The sequence below is a fragment of the Rhipicephalus microplus genome, chromosome 5, assembly GCF_043290135.1.
Source record: "Rhipicephalus microplus isolate Deutch F79 chromosome 5, USDA_Rmic, whole genome shotgun sequence".
Lineage (NCBI taxonomy): Eukaryota > Metazoa > Arthropoda > Arachnida > Ixodida > Ixodidae > Rhipicephalus > Rhipicephalus microplus.
In genome coordinates this window covers 83,103,836-83,128,873 of record NC_134704.1, presented here as the reverse complement: position 1 = coordinate 83,128,873, position 25,038 = coordinate 83,103,836, and the positions used below count along the sequence as shown (strand labels likewise).

The window sequence follows — 25,038 nt, the reverse complement described above, 5'->3', positions numbered from 1 at the left end:
TGATTACTATGGCACCATAGTGCAGTGAAAATCAAGAAGTTGTCGCTGTTCTGACACGATCATTGAGGACTCCTGTCATACTAGTGTCTTTTTATGCCAGACCACAGCGTACACGTCTTAACTTGGAATGAATAGCACATCTGTGTTCTACGTATCCGGGGATTCCTATCCTCGTAAGTTGAGATTTCAATGCAGCACATACAGATTGGGGATACAAGCACAACTCCCAACGAGGATGCCAGATTAAAAACATCATGACTGCTGCCAAATTTACTCTGTTGAACCATCACGCCGTGTATACCTGCTCTGTACGTTCAACATCGCAAACGCACGCTCCAGATCTCACTTGGTGGTTGGGTCCTGGGACGCCACAATGGCGAGTGGAGTCGGATACCTGGGGTAGTGATCATAAGCCAATAATTATTGGTTTACAAAAAAGATGCACAAAAAATTCGACGACGTGTGGCGATCGTGAATTGGGATAAATTTCGGGAATCGTCAACTGAGAAAGTTCCCACAGAGCCCACAGAAATTCTTCCCGCTTTGCGAGAGCTGCTCCGCAGTAACACAGTCGTGGCCACCGTTGACGAAGAACGACCTCAACCGGACCTCGCTCTTTTGAGACTCTGGGCGAAGCGACGTCAGGTGGGGCTGTATGCGTCGAGGAATCCAGATGCACAGGTAGCCGTGCACATGCCAACCATATAGCAGCAAAGGCGCGCCGGCACGAAAAGCAGCTTTCTCGACAGCGGTGGCATGAGTGGTGTGAAAAACTTGAACCTGGCATGGGAAACAGAGCCCTTTGGCGTACGTTCAGGTCGATGGAACGCGGTTACAAGCAACCTGACCCTGCAGCGAGCGTGAGGTTATCGATGCAAAGTACGCCACAAGAATTTGCAGAGCAGGCTGCAAGAGCATTTGCCCCAAAATATGATAGCGCATCTTCTATAACCTGCCCTGAAATCGATGAGCTCGAGCCAAGTGCCAAATCCGATATATCCAGTCCTTTCTGCATGGCTGAACTAATAGCGGCGATTGAAAGTTCTCACCAAGGAACAACACCTGGTCCAGATGGTATTCCATACGAGGTTTTCAAGAACATGGAAGGTGAAGCTCTGGATGCACTTCTGCAGGATATTAATAAAGTATGGGGAACTGGGGACATGCCATCTGATTGGAAACGCTCAGTTGTCGTCCCAATTCCGAAACCTGGAAAGTCTCCAAATAGCCTGCAATCATTGCGCCAAATTTCGTTGACTGCTACTGTCTGCAAGCTTGCTGAAAAGATGCTGGCCACACGTGTTTCCTGGTGGCTTGAACGACACAAGAAGTACCATCCGGCTCAAATCGGGTTCCGTTCTCAATCGGGGACTGAAGACGGTCTTCATATCTTGTCGGATGACATTTTACAAGTTTCTCCACACAGCCACGCAGTACGCACTGTAATAGCAACAGACGTAACGAAAGCTTACGAGAACATAAACCATGACGTCATTTCATCCAACCTCATCGAGCTCGGATTTCCACTGCGGGTAGTAAAATTTATTTACTCCTTTCTTCGCAACCGCACATTTGCGATAAGAGTAGACGCAAACCTGAAGGTTGCTTCATGTCCAACAGAGGTGTCCCGCAAGGATCCGTTTTGGCTCCTCTCCCGTTCAACGTTGCTCTAATACCTCTAGCATGGCAACTACACCGAATTTCAGATGTGAGATTTCCGATATACGTTGATGACGTGAATTCATGGTCTGTACATAAAGATGTCTGAAGACAAGCACAACAGCTTCAGAAAGCCCTTGGCGTTCTTCAAAGCTACACTCGGAACGCAGGGTTAGACATGTTCGCCCAAAAATCATATGTTCAGGTATCTATCAAAGCAGGACGCCGAAAAATCAAGCAGCGCCCCTTTGCATTTACACTAGGTGCAGTGACCATTCCTGAGGCTTCGGAGGTCCGCATACTAGGTCTTGATATTCACCAGTCCGGCAGTGGAGTTCACTGGCTTCGAAAAGTCAGACAGAGTTTCACAAAAAACACTTCATCTGATTCGCCGCATCGCATTGAAAGCAGCTGGAGCTCGTACACATGTAGCTCGACAGCTCGTCCGCACAGTTCTGCAGCCAAGAATTTTATACGAGGCGCAATTTCAACGGTTTACTTTGGCCCAGTTGGCACAGTTGGAGACTATTAACCGTGATGCTATGCGCACAATAACAGCGTTACCTCGCATCACTCCCATACCAACTTTACAGGAGCACGCCCAGCTTAACACAATTGCAGAGCTGGTTACGCAAAGAGAAAAAGCTCGTGAAATCAAAAGGCAACTTGTACCGGTTGTTGCTGCGTTGCATGCTCACTTTCAATGTGGCTCTCGCATTGACAACCAGCCCGAGTTTATGCCTCCCTGGGAATTCATCATCATCACATCTAATGAAACAACAAAGTTACGGCGCTCCGATACATCATCTACAATTGGTGAACTCTCCATCATTGAGGCCCCATGCGCTAATACCTGCAAACTATATACAGATGCTGCTAACCCACAAGACGGCGGAAGGACATCATTCCTGAGTACTACGCATACTTTTGTCAGAGGCCACCAGCGTTATCTATCTACGGAAGCCACTCCTCTTGTGATGGAGCTTCAACCTATCCACGACGCAATCCAGGGTGCTACCTCTAAGCTGCCCACAATTAGGCAGATTGACGTATACACTGATTCCTTAAGAGCTATTAAGGAGCTCAAGAAAGTACACAAGGCGATGAAGATCAGCGAGGCGATTCATAGGCTGAACCATATTACGGCTACTTGCGTAAAAGTACACTGGATTCAAGGTCATGCTGCGAACCCACACAACATTGCTGCTGACCAGCAGGCGCACTGCCCTCCAGACATAGACCTTCCAGCCATTACCCTTCCACCTCAGCCCCTAAACTTACTCCATACCCGTAAAAATGTTTTCCTGCAGGATACACGTGCTCCCATTCCACCTCCCCACTCATCCTACTAGGGTGGAGCAAGTTGTGCTTAGGAGGCTTCAGGCAGGGGTGACCCTTACACTGGCCGTTATATCGTCATGGAACTGGTCACATTTACGAGTTGGTGATACGTGTCCGTATTGTCCCACTCCTGCGATGCAAGCAGATACATACCACCTTTTATGGACATGTAAAGGGTTGCAGCCAGAATGCTGCCGTCACCTCGCTCAAGCCGGCCTTCGCTACAGCGACACAACTAGTTACAACCGCTGGATACATGAAAACAGATTCCACAAGACACTACACACACAACACCGGCCTAACAGCACGCATTTAACTAAAAAATATTATGCCTTAAAGGCAAGTCTTCGTCGCAATAAACGAAAAACACAATTTTTTATGTTCGCACGCACAGAGCGCTAGATTGTATAAGAGGGGCATGTACTAGCATGGAATACGTGCATAAAAATAGCTGAAGTCCAAACACTGGAGAAAATGGAGGCGGAAGGTCAACTACGAATTGCAGGGTTACGCAGATAAGTGCCACATTTACCACATTGTCCGCCACTGTTCTTCTATATAGGTGATTGCCTGTCTTAGGTCATCTATTTATATTCCTCTCATATCTATGTTCAGATGCAAGGTTGCTTGTTTAAATTAGTTTATGACGTTATAAGTAGAGTGATTGGCGAATGAAACGGAATTCTCGAAGCGCGTGGCTGCCGGCGTTGACGGGGTCGGTGAAGGCCAGTGCATTCGTGATGGATGATGTCTGCATCCGGTAAAACGTCGTCTAGTCTGTGGTTTTTGGTGGCACCGGTAGAACGCTGCTTGCCGTGGCTTCAAAACACTGCGTTCACGTGCCGCATCTCGCGAAGCGGCTGTAGCTGGCAGGCGTGAGTTACGAAAGATTCCAGCGCGCGGTCGGATCAACTGGGAAGCGTAGACGTCACGCACGTTAACCGGATGCAGTCACCATGCGCCACGATCACGCTCACGCTCGCCGTCACCTATCGCCGAGCACCGTATTTGCCCCCCCCCCCTCCTCCCTTCCTTCAACACACATCTAAGGAAGCCTTCCAGCGAAATGTTTTTTACGTCAGCATTGGTGCTATTGTTGCTTCTATAGTGAGGCGTGTTGAACAATTAACAGTAATCCTCACACCACCGTTCCAGCAGACCATAGAAATGGGTAATTATTCCTGCTCCAGACAGCATACAGCCACTGAGACAGACAGTGTCACCAACCACGTTCCCGCGACAAAACTGTGCCATCGAGGCGTGAAGAAAGACATAACGACAAACAAGACAGTAGCCGAGTGGAGTGCCGCGGGGTTATCGTCTCGAGCACGCCCATCGATTGCCCTCCAGTTCCCTCTTCATTTCGGGAATTTCCCGGGGCCTCGGCCTAGTAAAGTTGGGTACCAAGGCCCAGACGTGGCCTACGCGCAAAGAAGGGCTGGTCTGACGGATGCCCCTTCAACGAGAAGCCAGGTCACGTATCCGGAAACGGAGGAGATAGGAAACAAAGATACCGAGCCGCCTCGTTGCCGTCCAGATGTATATTCCCTAGGAGCCGCCGATAGTACAGTTTCCCGCCAGAGTTTTTATTATTCTCTCTGCGAGCTTACTTCCGAAGGGCTGTCTTTGTCTAGCCTGCATTGTAGTGTCGTTGTATGTTCTTGTTGCTACCCCATATTGCTACAAGGCAAGGATTGCCATTCAGAAAAGAATAAACAAAGTATAGGACCCAGATTTGCCTACTCCGATTTCCTTTCCTTTCTAATTTTTATCTCCGACCTTCTTCGCATTGCTATTCCAAGATCGTAGTCAAGAGCACGCCGTTACGAAATAGAAATGCAGGGACCCCCGTTGTTTAATATCGTGTAGCAGAGCTGCTGCAAAAGCTGTAAGTTGGTGGAATTTCAACTTATCGTGAATGAAATATAAAAAATTGGGTGTTTCCCACTCTAGAAAATTATTTGCCGAATTTATAAAGAGCAGTCATAGAACGATATGTAAGTGAAGGAAATGGTGAACTGCGCTCTTTAAAGAGACACTAAAGAGCAAAAACGATTTTTCGCGTATTAGTAAAGTATAATCTCACAATCACCAATATACCACACTTACCACAACATGACGCTTAGTAATCCAGAAAACGCTAGAAAAACAAATGCGGGTGCTGACGCCATCTTGAAGTTCCCCCACCAAACACCGCGGTGTGAGAAATTTCGAAAGCGCCTGTTGGGTGCTACGCAGCTTCCTATCGATAAACATGAAGCACATCGTAATATGTGGATGTCATAGACTTAGCATACGAAGTTCCAAAAAATTTAATTGAGCCAATGCCACGGAAAGCTGAAAATACATCATGAAATTTACTAAGTCACGTGATTTTAGCGCAAAATTAAAAAAAACTTCGACCTAATTTTTTCTGCTAATAAATAACTTATTATAGTGAAACATATGACATGAGACTTCTCAGGATGCATTTTGTTAACCTAAACGAGGTCACTGTTCTTCCTCTTTAAGGCCTTTTAAGGAGAACAGCAGTGCTTGCCTCAGCTAATGGGAAATGTGACTATGGGCTTCAATACCAGTATTAATATTGTGAGGAACTGGTTTGTTCAGCCAGGCTCGAGCTAAATCATACTGGTGACGATATTTACAGATGATGAAGATGTACAGATGATGATGATATCTAAAGAGAATGGAGAGTCATTCGCTTGTCGCGCTTAGACTAATTCCCCCGCGCGGTGAAAGCGACCGCCTGGTTGCCTGAGAGTGTCATGAAATGCGTCGCGTATAAGGCTTTAAACGAGATACGTTCAATATTTCTGTCCCCCGGCAACGATGATCAGGATTAGTGCTAAAAGAAGAAACGCGGTAAATTACAAGAGATGTATATTCGACCACCATGTACGGCATGTACCCTCGGTCGTGGCCTAGTGGTTATGACCGTGTACGGTCCAATGAAGCAACTGATGAATTTGTCGCATAAGCCGGGGACGCGCAGTGGAGTTCATAGAAGAACTTCGTCACCAGGGGAAGAACTCACAACACGATGAGACGAGTCATAGCGAGATTTTCGAGTGTTTTGAGAGAGCCCGTGTTAACGCGGGCAGTGTGCGAGACGAGATGAAAATTCTTCTGAGAAAGGAGCCGTCGAGGGTGCAGGGGCCGAAAGGAAAGAGACGTCCAGAGCGAAACTCGGCGAGCGACCATAGACGAGAAAAAATGGAGAAAAGCCGGTAGTGCGTTGAGCAGCTGTATTATAGGTGAATGTCACGAAGGGTAGAAGTTCATCCCAGTTCATATGGTTGGGGGAATGTACATGGCGATCATGTCCGATAAGGTCCGATGAAAGCGTTCAGTCAAACCGTTAGACTGCGGGTGGTAGCTAGAAGGGGTCTTGTGAACAGTGTTCGAGGCAAGCAAAAGTTGCTCGACAATAGAAGAGAAAAAGACTTTGCCTCGATCGCCCAGGAGAATGCGCGGAGCTCCATGGCGCAAAAAAATGTGGCGAAGAAAGAAATCGGCGACCTCAGTGGCAGTCCCAGATGGTATAGAAGCTGTTTCTGCGTAGCGGGTAAGGTGTTCGACGGCCATGACAATACAGCTGTTTCTAATGGATGATATAGGAAGAGGGGCATACAAGTCGATTCCAACGACTTCAAAAGGCAAGGCGGGACAAGGAAGAGGGTGCATTAAGCCAGCCGGAGCAGCTATCGGTCGTTTTCGGCATTGCCAATTGACACAGGAGGCGACGTACTTAGCGACGGCTGCAGAGAGGCCAGGCGAAAAACAACGACTTCGTTTTTTGTCGTAAGTCTTGTGATAGCCTAGATGAGTGGCGGTTGGACCTTCATGAAAGGCTTCCAGAACTTCAAGTTGCAGAGAATGTGGGATGACGGGTACTTACTTTTTGCCATCGATGTGGTAAATGAAGCAGTATAAAAAACCACCGACCAGCTTAAATTGTTTAAGTTCTCGACAAAGTCTGTGGTTTGGAGGAGTAGTAGAGCCAGTCAAGTGGTCAGCAATGGTGTGGCAGTATGGGTGGACACGTTGTTGTGAAACAAGGACGGATAGGGTGCCATGTGATCAACTTGGCACTGCGACTGGAGAGGTACCCCTCGTTTTGGAGTATCGATGGTGAGTGGCCTCCGCTGGGCAAAGGACAGTGTGATCGAGCATCAGCATCTAGATGCTTTTTCCAAGATCTATAGGCGACATCGAAGTCGTACTTTTGCAGGTGAGGCGCCCAGCGAACTGGTAAGTTTTCGAGCGATGAAAGCCACCATAGGGCGTTATGGTTGGTAACGACGGTAAAATGATGGCCGTGAAAATATGGTTGGAATCTTTGCACTACCCAAACAACACCAAGACAATCCTGCTCGGTGATAGTGAAATTCTTTTCTGCAGCGTTAAGAACACGACTTGCGGAAGCAACGACACGTTCGCGTGAGTTTTTGTCACGCTGCAAGAGTACCACACCTCGACCATTACTACTTGCGTCGGTGTGAAGAATGGTGGGTGCGGTTGGATCGAAGTGACACAGTGCCGGATCCGACGTTGAGGGCTTGCTTCAATGCCGTGAAAGCGCTTTCGCAGTCTTCAGACCAAACGAAGGTGACGTTCCTTGCGAGGAGTTGATGGAGCGGAGACGCAAGTTCTGCGAAGCCATGTATGAAGCGCCGGAAGTAAGAAGATAACCCAAGAAAGCTGCGCCGGTCCTTTTGACGTATAGTGGACGAGGAAAATCGAGAACGGCAGCAAGCTTCTAGGGGTCCGGCCGAATTCCTTCTTTGCTGACGAGGTGGCTGAAAAACTTGATTGTCTTGCTGGCAAAGGTACATTTCTTGAGGTTAAGCTGTAGAACGGCTTTTGCAAGGCATGTGAGGACTTAATCAAGACGTTGTAGATGCTGCGAGAACGTGGAATAATACACTACTATGTCATAGAAATAGAACAGACACGTTTTTCTCTTCAAACCACGCAATTCACCATCTATCATGCGTTAGAAGGTGTTGAGCGCATTACTGAGTCCAAACGTATGATGTTGCGTCGTAGCATGTCTGAGACGTTTTCCTCGATAATCTTTCGCTGCCTGAGACACGAGTGTTGAAGATTGGGCGAGTTGGTTCGTCGTACTTGAACTTGTATAGCGCATTACGGGGAAGAAGAAACGGCCGAGCAGACCGACACAAGAGGACAGAGCGCTAACTTCCAACTCAGAGTTGGAAGTTAGCGCTCTGTCCTCTTGTTTCGGTCTGCTCGGCCGTTTCTTCTTCCCCGTAATGCGCTATACAAGTTCAAGCCTGAGACACGCGATATGGACACCAATGTGCAATACGAGAGCCGTCAATCTGGATGTTGTGAGTAGCGGTGGTAGTCATGCTGAGGACGGGCGAGTTCACATGAAATATAGAACGGTGTCTATTCAACAGGGTGAGCAAATCTTCAGTTTGAGCAGGTGTTAAGTCAGTGCTTATGGTTGCCGACACAGGTGTGGAAGAGGCATTGAATGGCAGTGATTGTGACTTTGGGACATCGTTGTAGTTGTTGTTCGGAAGAGTAACAATCGCAACAGGCTCACTGTCAACCGCGCAAGATACTGTTGAGCCACAGGGGAGCTCTACACACTCGGGCGTTTGATTTAAGGCGGTTAGGTAGGTAGACCCATCGCAGAAGCGAATGAGCCCCGGTGTGATCACAATGCCCCTACGTAGGGTATGGCCGTAAGGGAGAATTAGTACGTCACCATCCACAATGTTGGTGCAATTAACACTTATGATTTCTTCGATGTATGTCCGAAGTACATAATCTAACGTGGTGATAAGGCAGATGCATCCATCGTGTTCAAGCGGCGAATAGTTAGTGGCATTTAGGTGCAGGAGGTGCTGAGGACAAGATATTAAAGCGGACGCAGAAGACAAAATCCCACTGCAGAATGAGAGCGTCGGTGCACTTACGAAATACCGCGAAAACGATGTGATGACGAATACCTTCTATGCAGACACGTACGGTACACTGTGCAAGTGGACGAATGAGAGCGTTGGTCGCTGCACGGAGAGGTGGGCTGCCATAAGGCGTGGTGACTTTTCAAAGGCGGAAAAAAATCAGCATAAATAATCGAAACGGCAAAGCCAGTGTCTACAAGAGCCTCAACGCGTACACCTTCTACAAACACTACTATCAAATTCAATGGCCGCTCTGGAGGATTGTTAGCTGTCCGGTGGATGCAGTTTCCCCTCCTAAAATTGCATCGGGGAGTTTTCCGCTTGAGGGTTTGTGAAATGCGAGGCGGGCCGCAGAGGCAACAGTGAACGGCGACCTCGCCCAGGCGAACTGCGGTGAAACGTACGACGGGAATTCCCAGGCAAGTCAGTACGGTAGGTAGGAGACGGTGAACGGTAATAGGACGTGCGAGAGGGTAGTCGTAGGTAGTTCATGGTCAGACGGAAGCTTCGATGTACTTCAGGAGCGTAGTCGCGTTGCACATCTTGTTGGCGTCTTCGACGAAACTGAGCGATATGTCCTCGATAGCCGCAGTAGTAATAGATTGGCTGAGGAGGGCGCTGAGGTGCGTAGTAAGGCGGTGCACGCACTGGCGGTGACAACGAAGCCACAGGAGCATAGTCTGCTGGTGTAGGCACAAAAACGGTGGGTGCGGCAGAGAGCGCGGAAACTTCAGCGTAAGTGGGCGTCTGGCGCGCGCAGGGACCGTTGGATCACGTCGGACGCGATGCGGACGCGATCTCTTGTTTAATCAGGTCTCGTAAGCTATCTTTTGCAGAAGGGAGAGTAACATTCGCACCGCAGAAAGAGAAGTGGCTGTGAAGCTCTTCCCGAACGATGTCGCGAATATGCGCTCGCAAGTTGAGGGGTACAGGCAAACGAATGTCGGTGGCATCGTAGCAGAGGCAAAGAGACTGATGCTTGTCAAGTCGCTGACAGATGGTTATCACGTCCTGGGTGGTGGCAGGATTTGGCGTGGCGAGGGCGTTCAAGGCGATAGTGTTGATGCCTTTATTGACATGGCGTATTTGGTATTTCTAAGACATGATGGAGTTAACACGCATGCACAGTGCAAGGACAACCTCAATATACGAGGTGTAAGATTCATCCGGCAGCTGCGTGCGTTCAGCGAGCATCTTTTTTGCTGCCTCAGCGCGAACTGTAGGGGCACCGAAAATTTGACGAAGTTGCTGCTCGAAAGTGTCCCAGTCGGGAAGATCTGGGTAATGGTTCCAGAACCAAGTTTTGGCAACATCGGACAAGGAAAATGGGACGCTGCGCAACTTCTGTGGATTGTCCCACCTGTTCAAGTCGCTGACGAGGTCGTAGTTCTTGATCCAGTCTTCGACATCATCGCCTCGGAGACCAGAAAACACAGGTGGATCACGCAGGCGAATGTTGTTGGGTGAAGCGGGTGTCAGTGGTTGCACTACGACGGTGACGTTGGATGGGCCGGGGTTTTCTGGGGCCGCCATGGCAGGGGTTTGTATGTGACGACCCGAGCGGAGCTCCAGCGAGAACGGGCGAGAGGACTTGGGGAAACGGAAAGCACCGTCCACCACTTGTGAGGAACCCGTTTATTCATCCAGGCTCGAGCTAAATCACACGGGTGATGATATTTACAGACGACGAGGATCTACAGGTGATGATGATATCTAAAGAGATTGAAGAGTCATTCGCTTGCCGTGCTCACAATATGAATAAAGTGAACTGCAAAGACGAAGAAAAAGGCTGCTTTGGCTTTCAAGTCATTTTAGGAGCTTGTACAAATGACCCTGTGAGTTATTCACTATTGAGTTTTGTATCTGCTTCCGCGATGGTGGTATGGTACAGATGTTACGGTGCTCGTGTGCTGAGCCGAAAGTCGCGGGTTCGATCCTGCTTCTATCGGTCGCATTTGGATAGAGACAAAATATCAGAGGCGGGGGCAATAAGCTGTGTCACTGCACGGTAATGAACATTAGCTGGTTAGAATTTCCGTAGCCTTCCAGTACGACGTGCCACGTGATCACATCGTCGTATTGGAGCGTAAAACCTCACGAATAGTTAATATTATTATTAGTTCTTGTGTGGTTGAGCAAGCTCGTGGGTTGAGTAAGCAGTAGTTGCATGCGTGATGCACGGTATAGTACGCTTTAGACTGATGTTCAATGGTAGTAGTTCGAGGCGTTTAAGAGCTGGTGACGACAACTTTTTTTCTCTACGCCAGGTATGGCAATGTTAATATTTGGCTGAAGAAGTCACAGGCCTGGCAGCAGGAGAGAAAAATGTTGGGATCGATTCAGCATGTGCGGTCACTCTTTGGTACTAATATGTGCTTGAATGGTCCATACATATATACACTGACGGATCAGTTCTGCCGAATACCTGAACTGGAGCAGTCGCGATACGAAGGTTGGTCGCGACGATTAAATTCACGAAATCCCACGCAAAAACATCAACGGCAGCAGAATAGGCAGCCCTTCGAACTGTGTTACAATTTGTGATTGATCAACCTACATGCAAGTGGTCTATTTTCTACGACTTGAAGGCGGTACTGCAGTCTCCAGTGTCAGTCTTACGCCGTGGACCGCGCGAGCAGCTGCTACTAGGAATCGCCGAGGTTATACAGCACATAATTGAGGCAGGGCACCGAATTACATTCCAGTAGTTACCCTGTTACTGCGGTATCATCGGCAAAGAACGGGCCAATCAAGCTGCCCGCTCAGCACACGCAGTAGACCATGAATTGCTGCTACCGCTTTCTAGGACCGATGCTGCACGGAAGCTTCACTGGCTTGCTTGCCAGCAAAGCACGTCACTATGTAATCAGCGGCACTTCAAGCATGCCCTACTGTACTCTTTCGACCCTACGTTAAGTCTTGAAGTCCCTCCGGGGTTACGGCGAGCAGACGTGACCCTTCCATGTATAGGCTGTGGTTGGGCGTTGCGTTTACGAATGCATACGCTTTGCGCGTTGGGTGTCCGAGAATGCTGCCTGAGACCACTGCGGTGACGAAGCAGCCATACGACATTCATTTTGTGACTTCCTATAGTAGAGTGGAAAGTTACTATGCCTTCGCAATGAGCTCAGCAAATTAGATAATTAACCTCTGTTGAAGGAAAGAATTTGACAATATTGCCAGGATTCAACGTCACAGAAGAAGGCCATGCAAGCGCTACTGCGCTTCTTGCGATCGATTGGCTTTTCTGCACGGTTGTAGCCAGAACGACCTTCCTGCATGTGTGTTGTTTTGTTTTCTTCTTAACGCACGTGCATTTTTTCTCTCCGTTTTTGTCATTCTCTACGCCTTTTTTTTTTTTTTGCCCGTTTCCTCTACCTCAGTGCTGGGTAGCAAACCAGATTCCAATATCTGGTTAACTTCACGGCCTTCCTCTTCTCTCTCGCCATAGGAGTGACCTCTCGTCAGAGTGTTTGCTTTGGTTCTTCGCTAAGTAGTTCGTACTTAAAATGCACGTACTACTTCGATCGTATATATTCATACGAATGAAGTTGTACGTGCCCAGGAGAGCCTTTTTGCTGAAATCACATTTTCAATACCTCTCATGTGAATTTAGCAACAAAACCCTCCGTATTGCAAGGCTAACATCTTTACATCGGAGAACTGCGTATTTCGATGTTTCATTCAAACGAAAAATAAACACAGTGAGATTTAAACACGTTCATTTACGGCTTTTATAAAATTACAGCTATGTCACTTCGTTGTGTACGTAGAGCTGTATAAGGGCGGTATCTCTGTTAATTTTTGTTTATAGACAAATAGTGAAGTACAGCTAACATGGATATCCTTCTGGCTTAGAACATTACACCTTGCCTTTACTCTCCTATTTCGCTTCAATTCAACTCCACAAGTAATGCCATGACGTTATAATGCGTATAACTTACCTTCTTTTTGTCTTTATCACAACACAAACTTCCTGAAAGCAGTAGTTCACTTCCCAGCGTTACTGAGATGTTTGTGTTTTAGAAAAACTTTGTGTGTGTGTCTGTGTGTGCGTGCATTTCGTCGAGGACTTTTCACGGTGAATCCTAACGCATTTCGCCGACGGTAGCTGGGAGACTGCACTCATTAGCTTTACACGATTAACTCAATGAAACGAAACGAACTTAGAAGAGCCTTTACACCTCGGAAATTAGGCAGGGTGCAAAAAAACATTAATTGCAACCGGATTAACGACAGCGGAGGTGGTGAAAGTGCACGCGAACGGATAAAGTAGCTGCGTGACATGGAACAGAGGCCAGGCAATCGATGTCTCCGAGAGGCTGAGCTGGAGTGCGTGAGAAGTGCACAGTCAGGACGAGAAATACGCAAGAGGGAAGAAGGGTCTCGGGTGACGCCACTGTTGCCTGTCGGCTATAGGATTAGATGGGTGTTTACGCTGACACCGCTAGGTGGCACGCAATCCTCGAGCGCCCGTTGAACAGGCCCTCTCAACACCGCTGAAGAACTCTCTGCTTTCGCCCCGCCGCGGTGGTCTAGTGGCTAAGGTACTCGGCTGCTGACCCGCAGGTCGCGGGTTCAATTCCCGGCTGCGGCGGCTGCATTTCCGATGGAGGCGGAAGTGTTGTAGGCCCGTGTACTCAGATTTGGGTGCACGTTAAAGAACCCCAGGTGGTCAAAATTTCCGGAGCCCTCCACTACGGCGTCTCTCATAATCAAATGGTGGTTTTGGGACGTTAAACCCCAGAAATCAATCAACTCTCTGCTTTCGATCGTGCTCAAGGAAGCGAGGAATTAGCTCTTTCTCTTCAGAGCATCGCGTATACTCCCTTTGTGTTGCAATGAAAAGACCGAGACCTCTCTCTCGTACACGGTGTCTTACAAACCTTGCTTTCTTTTGACGCCATTTACCGTGAACACACGAGTAGAGTAGGGTCGTGTCTTGAGTCTTGGGTTAACTCTGCGTGACCGAAAACACTACCCGCAGTCTGGTCTACTGTACACGAGATGTGAGAGAAGTTTGAATGGTTTTCATTCTGATACCTCATAGGATAGCATGACATGTTGTAATGCGGCTTATCTTTACTGTCTATCGAGACATTCTCGACCTGAACCCCCCCCCCCCCCCCTCCGCCACTTCGTGCCTTCATACTTCTTAATGAAAAACGACTACGGAGAGGCTCCTATTTTAAAACTTCCTTCACCTCAAGGTTAGGTTGCTCCTTAACAATGTTGCCTTGGGACAATATCACTTTCTCGCCAAGTACAGGTGATATACCATTTCTTTTCTGCCATGCCTTCTGAAGAACAGTGCGTGTCAGAAATGCTGGAATAGCATCATTTTAAGATACATTGGTTGTGGCTCCATCACTGTCTTGCAGCTCTGCGCTTCACGATCGGTATGCGAAATCTGGAGGAAATGTGACGTCTGAAGTGGTTTCGCGAGATTGTTCCGTAAACACCGACGGCTCCATTCTCAACGAAGTAACAGTGTTTAACTTTGACACGACGGAGAAACACGTTTGCTTTACGACTGTTTTTCTTAGAGTAACAGATATAACCTTCATAGTTTTGCAAAGCAAAATAATCCCATCCAGTTCACCTATCAGTGTTTTCAGAGAAATCCTGCGGCTCACACTCACCGGTTGGCGTTACCGCGCTAAACTGCTTATGTAAGCATCACGTAAAATGTTTGCTTGCTTGCAACAACCCAGTGTATCTTGATACTTTACCTATAAAGTGACAGAGATACTGAGATTTTGCGCCAGGGCTATAGGGCGGCACTATTTAAGTGTGTTCAAACAAGATGGCGACTAAATTGCCGGCCCTGTAGTTCAACTGCCACAGTTTCATCGCACGCGTCTGGCTGAGAGGGTAGATTTGGCCGCGGCGACTTGTGAGTCACTGTTTTTTTCCCATTACGTTTATCCGTTATTTTTCAAAAGTCAGTGGATTTTTCAGGCGCAGTTATTTGCTTCATTTTCTGTTCGTTCGATATATGATTCTTGTGCAGAAAAAAATATACGTTCTTCCATATTCTCAAAAAGTCGCTTCACGACAGCATGGTAACCTATTGATATGCGTACGGAATTTCTCCCAGATGCCAGTGTATCTGATATGCATCTCTTCAAGCCCTCTGTTTCACTGCTGTCGCTTGAAAACATTTACTAATCCAATGTTCACTCGCAACGCGATATTTGCGATCTGATTTCCTTTCTTGTACCAATACTACAGCGGCCTCCTACGCTTTCTTGTTTGCTCTCTTGCCCTGCGGGTGTGTGAAAGCCAACGCACGCAGGCACTCTCTTTCTAAACGTAGACGTGACCTTTCGCAAACAAGGCTTGCGCATTCTGTGTTTGTTGTTTCATTTTTTAGCGCTTCATCCCGAGCAACTGCAAACAATCTCACGTTGGGCTCAGTCCTATTTCTTTTTTGTAATAAATTCCAATGAACACTAGACGGGCTGGTGTGAAATAGGGATGCAAGAAAAGCTCCGCAGGCTTGCGCGAGTAAGCAGCGCGCGTGAACGTTGGTAAAAAAAAAAACGTTAATCGAAAACGGTGACTTCATCTCGCAGCCTTGCTGACGCACTTACTTTACGCCAATCATGAAAATTTGGTAACTGTATTCGCGCGTCATTGGCTCACTCCAAGAAGCAACGGGCAGGACTTCAAATAACGACGAAAGCAGATTTCGTGTAAATTTCCGAAACGTACTTTTCTGTATGTTTTTGTTTTTACCGCATACCACAGACGTGCATGTTGCAACAGAAGAAGCGGTGCAGGTAGTTGCTGCGTAAAGCATTGGCTGACGCGTTGCGAGCGTGTTTTATAAGCCTGTGCGAAATAAACAGAACAAGATAACGCACGCAGCGTAAGAAAATTTGCAGGTGCCACTTGTGTACATGTCTTTTCCTCCCCTAAATTCACTTTCGCTGTTTTTTTTCTTTTTGCGCTTCGCATGCTCCTCCTGGTTGCATACGAAGATAGGACTCAGTGCGTTTTCGTAATTTTTTTTTGTGTGTATTTCGTCTGTAGCCAACATTGCATAACAAGATCAAGTACGACTTTTGCCGATACATATCGTCCTCGTGCTCTTCCGACCGTTAAAAATAAAACATGAGATGACAAATATTTTCTTCTTTAGGAATGCAGGCAGTCTCGTTTCCTCTAAACGTAACACCAGCAACAACAGCTTCTAAAAGAAAGCCAGCAAATACAACTCCGTCTGAGTGCAAATGAACGCCGCACAAATGAAATCAAAGATGTGCGTCACTCCCTTCAATGTCAGAATGCAAAATAAACTCTCGCTCGGATTACCACCACGCAAAACCAGCAAAAGATGGAACGAAGAACGAAATAACGGAGCGATGTCGCGATGTTGAGTGATGGTGGAGGCGCGAGCGTTTTGTCAGCTCCCGCTGAAGCAGGTATGTACTGAGAGCAGGCACCAGAGTGTAGGGGAGAGGGGGACAGGTTAGGGGGCCTGCTTGCTTTTTCGGAAGCGGGGAGAAGACTGAAGGGGAAAGGGTGGTGGCAGCTTCGGGGACGAGCGAAATCTGCAGGGACAGTGGCGCGGGGCGGTGACGACGCCGACTCGGCGCAGATATTCCATTAGATGGAGCTCTGACCCTCAGGGGATCCGGAGGCAAATTGAAATGAGTCTGCAATCTGATTGAGGCTCCCGGCCACGATGTCGGATAGAGGGACTGAGAAAGAAAAAGAAAACATTCTCGCGGCAAGAGTTTATTGAACGACATCGGAATAAGAGAGCGAAAGAGGAACCAGGAAAAATAAGTATTACAGGTATGCGTCCGGCGTTATAACCAAAAAGTGTTCGCCAGAGATTGCACGCACAATGTTAATGAGAAGAGGCGTGAGCTTTAGGGGGACTGGGGGACTTCCTTTTGGCTCTCGCGCAAGGAATTTTTTTGTGTAGGTGATAGTGGAAGGATGTAGCCAATGTACAAAGGTACGTCCATGACTGTCGTTGTCACGTTGGCTTTTGTTTGCCTTACCTTCCGGGATGAGATTGAGGAATACATGCCTGCATTCGGTCGTTTTTGAGCGCACTCATGCGGGAAAACGAAAGACAGCTGGAAACCGAAAAAAAAGAAATAGGTTCTGTAGTCCTCGCTGAAATCCTGGAATGGGGTGAGCCACATGAGAGAAACTGGTTGCCCTTTAAGGTTTGCCAGCTCGTACCTCATTTGTCAGCTACCGAAATGTGGCCGTTCATGAGCGCCCGCATTGTGTGAGCCGAAGCTTGGTGCCCCCCTTTTTCGTTTCATTGCACTCCCGAAACGCAATTAATAGTAGAATAGGTAGATCGCGAGAGGAATGGAGATAGCGCAGCTGACACCAGTCTTGCAACATAGCGGAGCCTTTAAGTTCAGTTTGCAGCGGCAGCATTCTTCCGGTTTTTCGTTTATAAAAGGCAACCTAAAAATATTTTTTTCTGAGTTGTCGATTGTCGCAAGCACGCTTTCATCATTACAAGCAACGTGGCAAGAAACGATAAAAAAAAAAGAAAGGGCAATACATTCGCGTACGCCAGTGTGCTTGATCGAAGTCCCTGGCATTTTCGAAAACTTATTCCAGAGAAGAAAGATAAAAAAAATCATTTTTACTTTTCAAAGAAAATTGGAGAAGGTATAGAGAAAGAGGTTTTGCCCAACCCGTGTTTCAAACTAAGCGGTGTGCTTGTCATTGTTGTGGTACCCTTTTCGCTTGTGCAATAGTGTTCAGCAAGCATTGTACTATCAACACCAAAACTTCGATATTTGGGCAGCAGTATTGTTCGGGTCCCATCCGTCGTAGTAGATTAGCGACTGAGTTGTTCTGTTACGCTATATGATGCGGATACAACTTTCAGGCACAGTGGTCGTATTTGAAGAGGGTCATACTCTAGAGGCATCTGCCTACTTATATATATATATATATATATATATATATATATATATATATATATATATATATATATATATATATATATATATATATATATATATATATATATATATATATATATGAGCGGTAAAGAACTTCATGTTATGAAAAATAATTCGGTACTCATGACGTGTTGCACATTATTATCGGGAAATTAGCACCTAAAAAAACCGAATTAAAGCATTCATTGTAACATGTCGGGCTCATACATCTCGTTTTAGCGAGCATATATCGTGAGATCTATTCGTTATTATGTTCTAATAGCGAGTCTTTGTGTAAGCTGTATCGCGGCTCTTAGCGTACTCTAATGTTCGTATCACCATCACATACACTGTAAGTTTGGATCTTCAAAAGCCTAATTTCGCTTCCGACAAGCGCGTCGCAAACGGCAAGGAACGGTAAGCGAGTTTGAATGGGGACATGTCTTCGCAAATGAGACCTGTTTGCTGCGTGACCTTATAGGCGGCCGCTCTATGCACCAGTAAGTTTATCGGAACGCGAACACCGACAGCTCAGAAAGGCTCGCCATCGAATAATTTCTGCGCTTTTCGAAAAACGCTTAAGCCCCGGTTCAAACAGGGTCGAGAGGGAAAGAGCTGTGGATCTGGCGAAAAGGCTCATTACGCGAGCGCCCCCTACGGTGGATACTGACGCTTTTAGAGTGCGCACAGGTCGACCTATAGCGGAGACACTAATTAGCTTAACAAGAAATTCTAGTGTTACCTTGTGAAAGCTTTCCCAATCCTGGTATTTGTCTCTATTCGGCACGGGCGTTTCCCGGTTGCTGAGTGTGTGTCTGTTCATTAAACGTGGTAGCTGCTAATTCCATGCCTTAATTTGTCCTCGTCAGCTGAACCTAGATTATGAGTTCCGGTCCTACGTAAAAACATTCGTGCATACACTCCCCCCACTCCATCTCTTGCTAATCTCCTTCGTTTTGGGGCCGAAGTAAAGCGGGGCTAGTTCACCTTCGGTGTCCGTTGTCACGACTACGTTTTATGGGTCAACACGCGGGCAACGTACGGTATAGTCAAAACATATGTCAGACGCAAAAAAAGGGTTAATAGTATCACCCATAATTGTGACATAACAATACGAAACACCTACAAACACAAACCCTTTTTACTAGTCGGTGATTTCAACGTAGACATTATGGACCTTCAGACCCAACTTTGTCGGCGAATGTTTATTTCACTCAATTTACTCAATTTCACTCAATTTACGTTATATGGTGAAACGCTCGTTTAGTGTATGTTTACTCACTCTTGCGATACTCAGAAGTTTCTCTACTCATCACGATCCACATCATGGAGATGCGTGGACTTTTTTACACGCAATAATTTTATGCCGGGGTCTACCACGGCTCCATTTTCGTACTTCCGTCACGGGAAGTAAAATGTAAACTAACAGACTTCAAAAAAAAAAAAGGAGAAATAGTTTCGTCCCCAGGCGTTGAGTCTATGACCATTCATTCCGCAGCCCGTGGCGTGAAACCACTAGATCATCAAGTGTACGTTGTTTAGCTCGCTGAGGCGAGCTACTTATATACAGCATATACCGTTGGCAATCCTCAGAGCTCAACAACTGTTTTCAGCAATACGGCGCGAAGGCTTCACTTTGTGCGCGCTATATAGGTCATCGCCCCGTGCGTTACGATGCGCGCGCACTTCTTCAGGGCGTGGCCCTCTCGTGCGCGTGAGAATATCTCGTGTATGGGGCTCTTTGCAAGTCCTGCACTTCCACCGTAAGTTCAATTTGAAGTTATAATGACCAATAAAGCATGATGGTTACCACACTTGCTGCTGCAGCCATGCTTATGAAAGGAGCGCGCTGCTCACACACCAATTAAGAATTGTGACAGTTGATCGCACTCAATCTGTGTATACTTGTCGGTTTGTTTCATGCGTTTTTGTGTATGGGCAGTGCGCTTTAAGGGTGGAGCTGTGATAACCATTAGTTTGCGCTAGTACTCTGTATGCTAATTTCGTGCGCGCTTTCTCTTTAAGGTGCGCGCTGCAAGTTTCGAGCTGGTTGTTGTTCTTCACATGACATAACAATTTCTTGCTGTAACATTCGTGCCTTCACCCTTGTGTCCCAACAATTCACAACAAACACTCGACATCCTCTGTGAAGAGACGTTTTACTATTGTGTTATACTGATTGCTAGACAGTGGGACCAGCCACTGTTATTCCCTGTATTACACGATATTAGCATATATCAGACACTTTGTTTTCACTTTCGTTCGACGAGACTTTGTGAGTGACAAAAAAATAAGTAGTTTTGTTTTAAACAATTACTTCAATGCATTTATTTGGACCAATGCCCTCTCTAAGAAGATGCCCGGGACATGAGCTGACAGGTTCGCTCCCATCTCCTTCTCCTTCAAAGTGAGAAAGAAGCAGCTACATCAGCTGCGTTGTGGGGCCAGTTCGAACCATTCATGGCTCCAAGTTGAAAATAATGTAGAGCAGTCACTGAGGTAGCGTCCGCCGTAGATTCTGCTCCAGTGGTTGGGATGGCGCCACTTCCGACGCTTACAGAACTAGAGGTGCGGATTACCAGTGCTTCTTGCGGAGACTACACGTAACTCTGAGAGACACCACCACTAAGCATATAGTAAAGGAGGCACTGTTTCAACACTAATGCTGTCAGTGGAATCCCAAGGTCATATTGTGGTGGCCCCTTCTAATCACGAAGAAATAACTATTGCGTGTTTCGGTATTGAATGCAGCAGACAACAAAACTGCTGATATATAAACTGAGACAGTGTATTTGAACGTCGCACGAGAGGATGTTCATTGAAGAGCGCCATTGATACGGTGTGTCTCGCTTACTGACATATGCTGAGTACATACATATATTCGAATTATACGTTGCTAGTGGCAGGAACAAAAAAAAACATGCTCTTAATTACTGATATGATTGCGTAAGTCATAATTGTCTCAAAATTTGCCCATTAAATAAGTATTACTGTTTGATGGTAAGTACGCAGTTTAACACTGCCGCCAATTTTCTCACATTTATGGGCGAAGCTACTTAAAGGGGCACCACTTCGTCCCTCGTAGTAGTGCGTAACATGTCTTACGCTTTGACCTTCAAGGTGGTGCCAGTGGGAGATTTCTCCTTTGCGTTGTTGAACAATAAAAAATTCGCAGTGTGCGCGTTATCTAAAAGCTGAATTCTCCTGTCTCTTATTCACCATTAGCAGCCATTGGCATGTACATTGAGCACTATCTAACAAGAAAGGGTTGCTATGTTATACTCTGTAGGCGTAACCTTCTTCGTTTTAGAAAGGGTTTGCGAGCGTTGGACCGAAGTGCCATAAATACAGGGAACTAGTGTATACCATGAACTCGAGGTGGTTAAAGGTGGGAAGTGGACACGAAGCGCAAGCCGTAATAAAGCGTGCGTGTGCCACCTCTCGTTTAGTCCTTGGGATGTCCACTGGATGGTGGTGCTTATATATGCGGAATATATGGTGAAAAGATGCGAGATGGGGGTACTGGGAGTGTTGACGAGATGGACGAACGGACACACGGACAGATGCATGGACGGACGTATGGATGACTGCACGGACGGATGGACGCATGGACGGACGCAGGGGCGGATGCATTGGCGAACTGAGGGATGTACGCACAGATGGACGTGCGGACGCACGAACAGACGCACGCACGAACGGGCGGATGGACGCACGGACGGTCAGACAGACGGACGCATGGACGGATGGAAGCAAGAACGAATGGACAGAGAAAGGTTTAGTGAACGTTGGGCCGCAATGCCAGCAATACTGTGAACTAGTATATACCATGAACTCGAGGGAGCTAAAGGCAGAAAGTAGACACGAAGCGCAAGCCGTAAGAAAATGCGCGTGTGCCACCTCTGTTTGGTCATTGGAATGTCCGCTGGACGGCGGTGCTTCTATATGCGGAATGTGTGATGAAAAGATGCGAGATGGTGGTACACTGAGGGTGGACTAGATGGACGAACGGACACACAGACAGATCCATCGACGGACGCACGGATGGCTGTACGGACGGATGGACGCATGGACGGTCGCAGGGGTGGATGCATGGACGAACGCAGGGATGGACGCACAAATGTACGTGCGGACGCATGAAAAGACGGACGTACGGACGTGCGGATGGACGCACGAACGGTCACAAAGACGGAAGCATGGACGAACAGAAGCAAGAACGAATGAACGGACGGATGCTTCGCCCCACTCTCCATCATTCACCCTTTAGATATGCTGCCATTTTTTTCTGTACAGAGACGAAAAGGAGCAACTCGTGGCTTAGATAGATAGATAGATAGATAGATAGATAGATAGATAGATAGATAGATAGATAGATAGATAGATAGATAGATAGATAGATAGAAAGTTACTTTTATTCTGGTCTAGAAAATTCTTTACCCATTTTAAAGGAGCATCACTGCGGGCCGCTGCAACGTTGAAACAGGGAGGCTTGATTGCCTGAAAAAATGAACAGTGTCACATTTCAGGTGTCCATAGTGGTATAACGTTAATATTTGCCTGACATAAACGTTCCCGAAACCACATTTACGCACAGAAGGAACTTTCTCCTAACAGAAAGTATCTACAGAGCAGGAACATATTTACATTAGGAACGCTTTTAAGCACCGTACACTACAAAAAATGTACTCGGGTAAAAAGACACACAGATATTTCGGCAATAGATAAAAACATAGCGATAAGAGCGCCTGTGCCTTCAGTGACAATCAGAGAGCGAAGCAGCTTATTTTAGTCCCGTGAATTGGTGAGGTGAGCCGATAGCCCACCGATAGGCACCAGCTTGAAAACCCTATGTCCTGGCGACGCCTTTGTCTGGCCGGACAGTCCAAGTCCGTAGTTGAACTTCTGGAGCCTAAAATGACTGGTCTCCCACGGCCCCCGGTCCTAGTCTGCGACTGAGTTATGGGTATACCCATGCCGACAAAACATCGCTTAGGTCAGCCCTAGCACTGAAGTCTCTTTTTTAATTTTACATATTAATAAAAACATAAGAAGGTAGGCTATAGTGTAGCCAGATACTCCAGCAACATGGCGCAAGAATAAAATAAACGCTGCAATGAATAGGCAGTAAGAAAACAGACAAATGATAAGAAGCATTAGGTACACATGCAATATATGGTGTATAAAGAATCAGCTGAGTCTGAGGGCACACTCTAGTACATACAGTGTGACCACACTGCAGATAGACTGCGTACAAAGAGTTTTTTATATTGTTACATATATGAAGACTTTGATTATGTTGATTAATATTATAAGCCAACATTATGAAAGGGAGTGACAATCACTTCAGTTGTCTATACATATCCACACACATACATGCCATGTTCTCTGCTATATATATATATATATATATATATATATATATATATATACGTGTGTGTTTGTGTGTACGTAGGGCAGCAGGAGACTGAATGTGACTGGGTGTAATTACGTTCTGCTTCTACTGACGCCGTGCGACATGACATGACAGCAACATTATTTGAATCCTAAAGAACTGAGATAAACACCTGACTTCAGTTGAGCCGGTTATCGAGGGGGAAGGTAGATCCCACTCGTTAATCTGCAATGTTGCCCCTTTGATTTAATAATAATAACAATATTACTACTAATAAATAGCTTATTTACCGTACCGAGAAACAGCCATAAGGTCTTTGTCTAGGCCTACGCCAAATACAACAATAAAGATAAACAGTACGATACAGTCTACAGAAAAAAAACAAATAAAAAGAGCGACAACGCATGGACAAAAAGAAATAAACGTTCAAAGAGAATAAATAAAGACATCGACGAGGATCATGGAGTGGCGTTTAAAATTATATTAATATTAACAATATGTATGAATAGTTGAATTGAGTACCTCTTTAAAATTCGTACTGCCTCCAGAGGCAGCACTGTCTCTCTTGATCCCACTTTGCCCATCGCCTCTGCTTCACTCTGCTCAGCTTGAAGAGGAGCACCTTCGACCTCTGCGCGAGTCCAGCCGCGTCGTCGTGGTGCGAGGCCACAAGGCGGCCATCAGCCGTGACCTACCACTCATCGGCACCGTCCTGGCCGAACGCGGATGGCAACTCAGGGCACCGACGTGGTTTCGTCGCGCTCCGTCCAACACTGGTGGCGGTGGCAGTGCTCCGGCGAACTCGGTCTCAGGACTTGGATCAGCAGCCGCTGCTGCTTCTCCACTGGCTAGGCTTAACAACACTGCGGGCAATGACGGAGGTAAGAGAGCTCTCTCTATATGCAAAAACTTAATTACAGAAAGAAAAATGGTAGGTGTAACCTCAAGAGACAAAAAGAGAGCAGAGTGGATCAGGGAACAAATAGGGGTTAAGGATATCATAGTTGAAATCAAGAAGAGGAAATGGACATGGGCCGATCATATAGCGTGTAGACAGGATAACCGCTGGTAACTAAGGGTAACTAACTGGATTCAAAGAGAAGGCAAGTGGGTAAGGGTGAGACAGAAGGTTAGGTTAGGTGGGCAGATGAGATTAAGAAGTTAGCGGGTATAAATTGGCAGCAGCAAGCACAGGACCGAGTTCACTGGCGGAACATGGGAGAGGCCTTTGTCCTGCAGTGGATAAAGTCAGGCTGAGGATGATGAAGAATATGATGTTGATGATGAAATAAACACAGTCAGATCACTCAAATCTGCACCTGCACGGGCCGAGCACACTAATCCCCGTATTCAGAAACGCTCCTCGACTCGAATTCCATCCTTCACTTGACTGAGTTTAGCACTGCGCCGCTGCTCGACTGAAATTGACGCTGCGCTTCTCAAGAATCGCTGCAGAATATTGCCGATATGCATTGACTTGGTCTGCCAAGAGACGGCGCTCTCATCGACTTTTTCATGTCGAGGAGAGCCCTTGAGGGAAGGAGCGTTTGTGAATACGAGGGTAAGCCACGAATGCGTCCCACCGTTTCCATTGGACAGACAGATAAATAACTTTAATTAGGTCTAGGTCCTGAGTAGCTGGGTATGGGGCTTACTAGGCAAGCCCCTACCCAGTCTTTGAGTAGTCCTTTGTCGGAACAAAGAGGCTATGCCTCTTTACTTGTTCACGGCCGTCTTGACAGCCAGCAACTCGACGTCTTGTCTGGGATCTGTATTA

The 25,038-nt window shown here is 46.8% G+C and overlaps 1 protein-coding gene across 1 annotated transcript in view; it reads left to right on the top strand.

Annotated features, from left to right (window-relative positions):
* LOC142817849 (cadherin-like and PC-esterase domain-containing protein 1) overlaps positions 1–25,038 on the top strand; it is a 226,033-nt gene that overhangs the window by 126,360 nt on the left and 74,635 nt on the right. Inside the window, exon 5 of the mRNA XM_075895727.1 lies at positions 23,869–24,142. Within this exon, the coding sequence (XP_075751842.1) occupies positions 23,869–24,142 (274 nt within the window). The remainder of the gene's footprint in view (positions 1–23,868; positions 24,143–25,038) is intronic.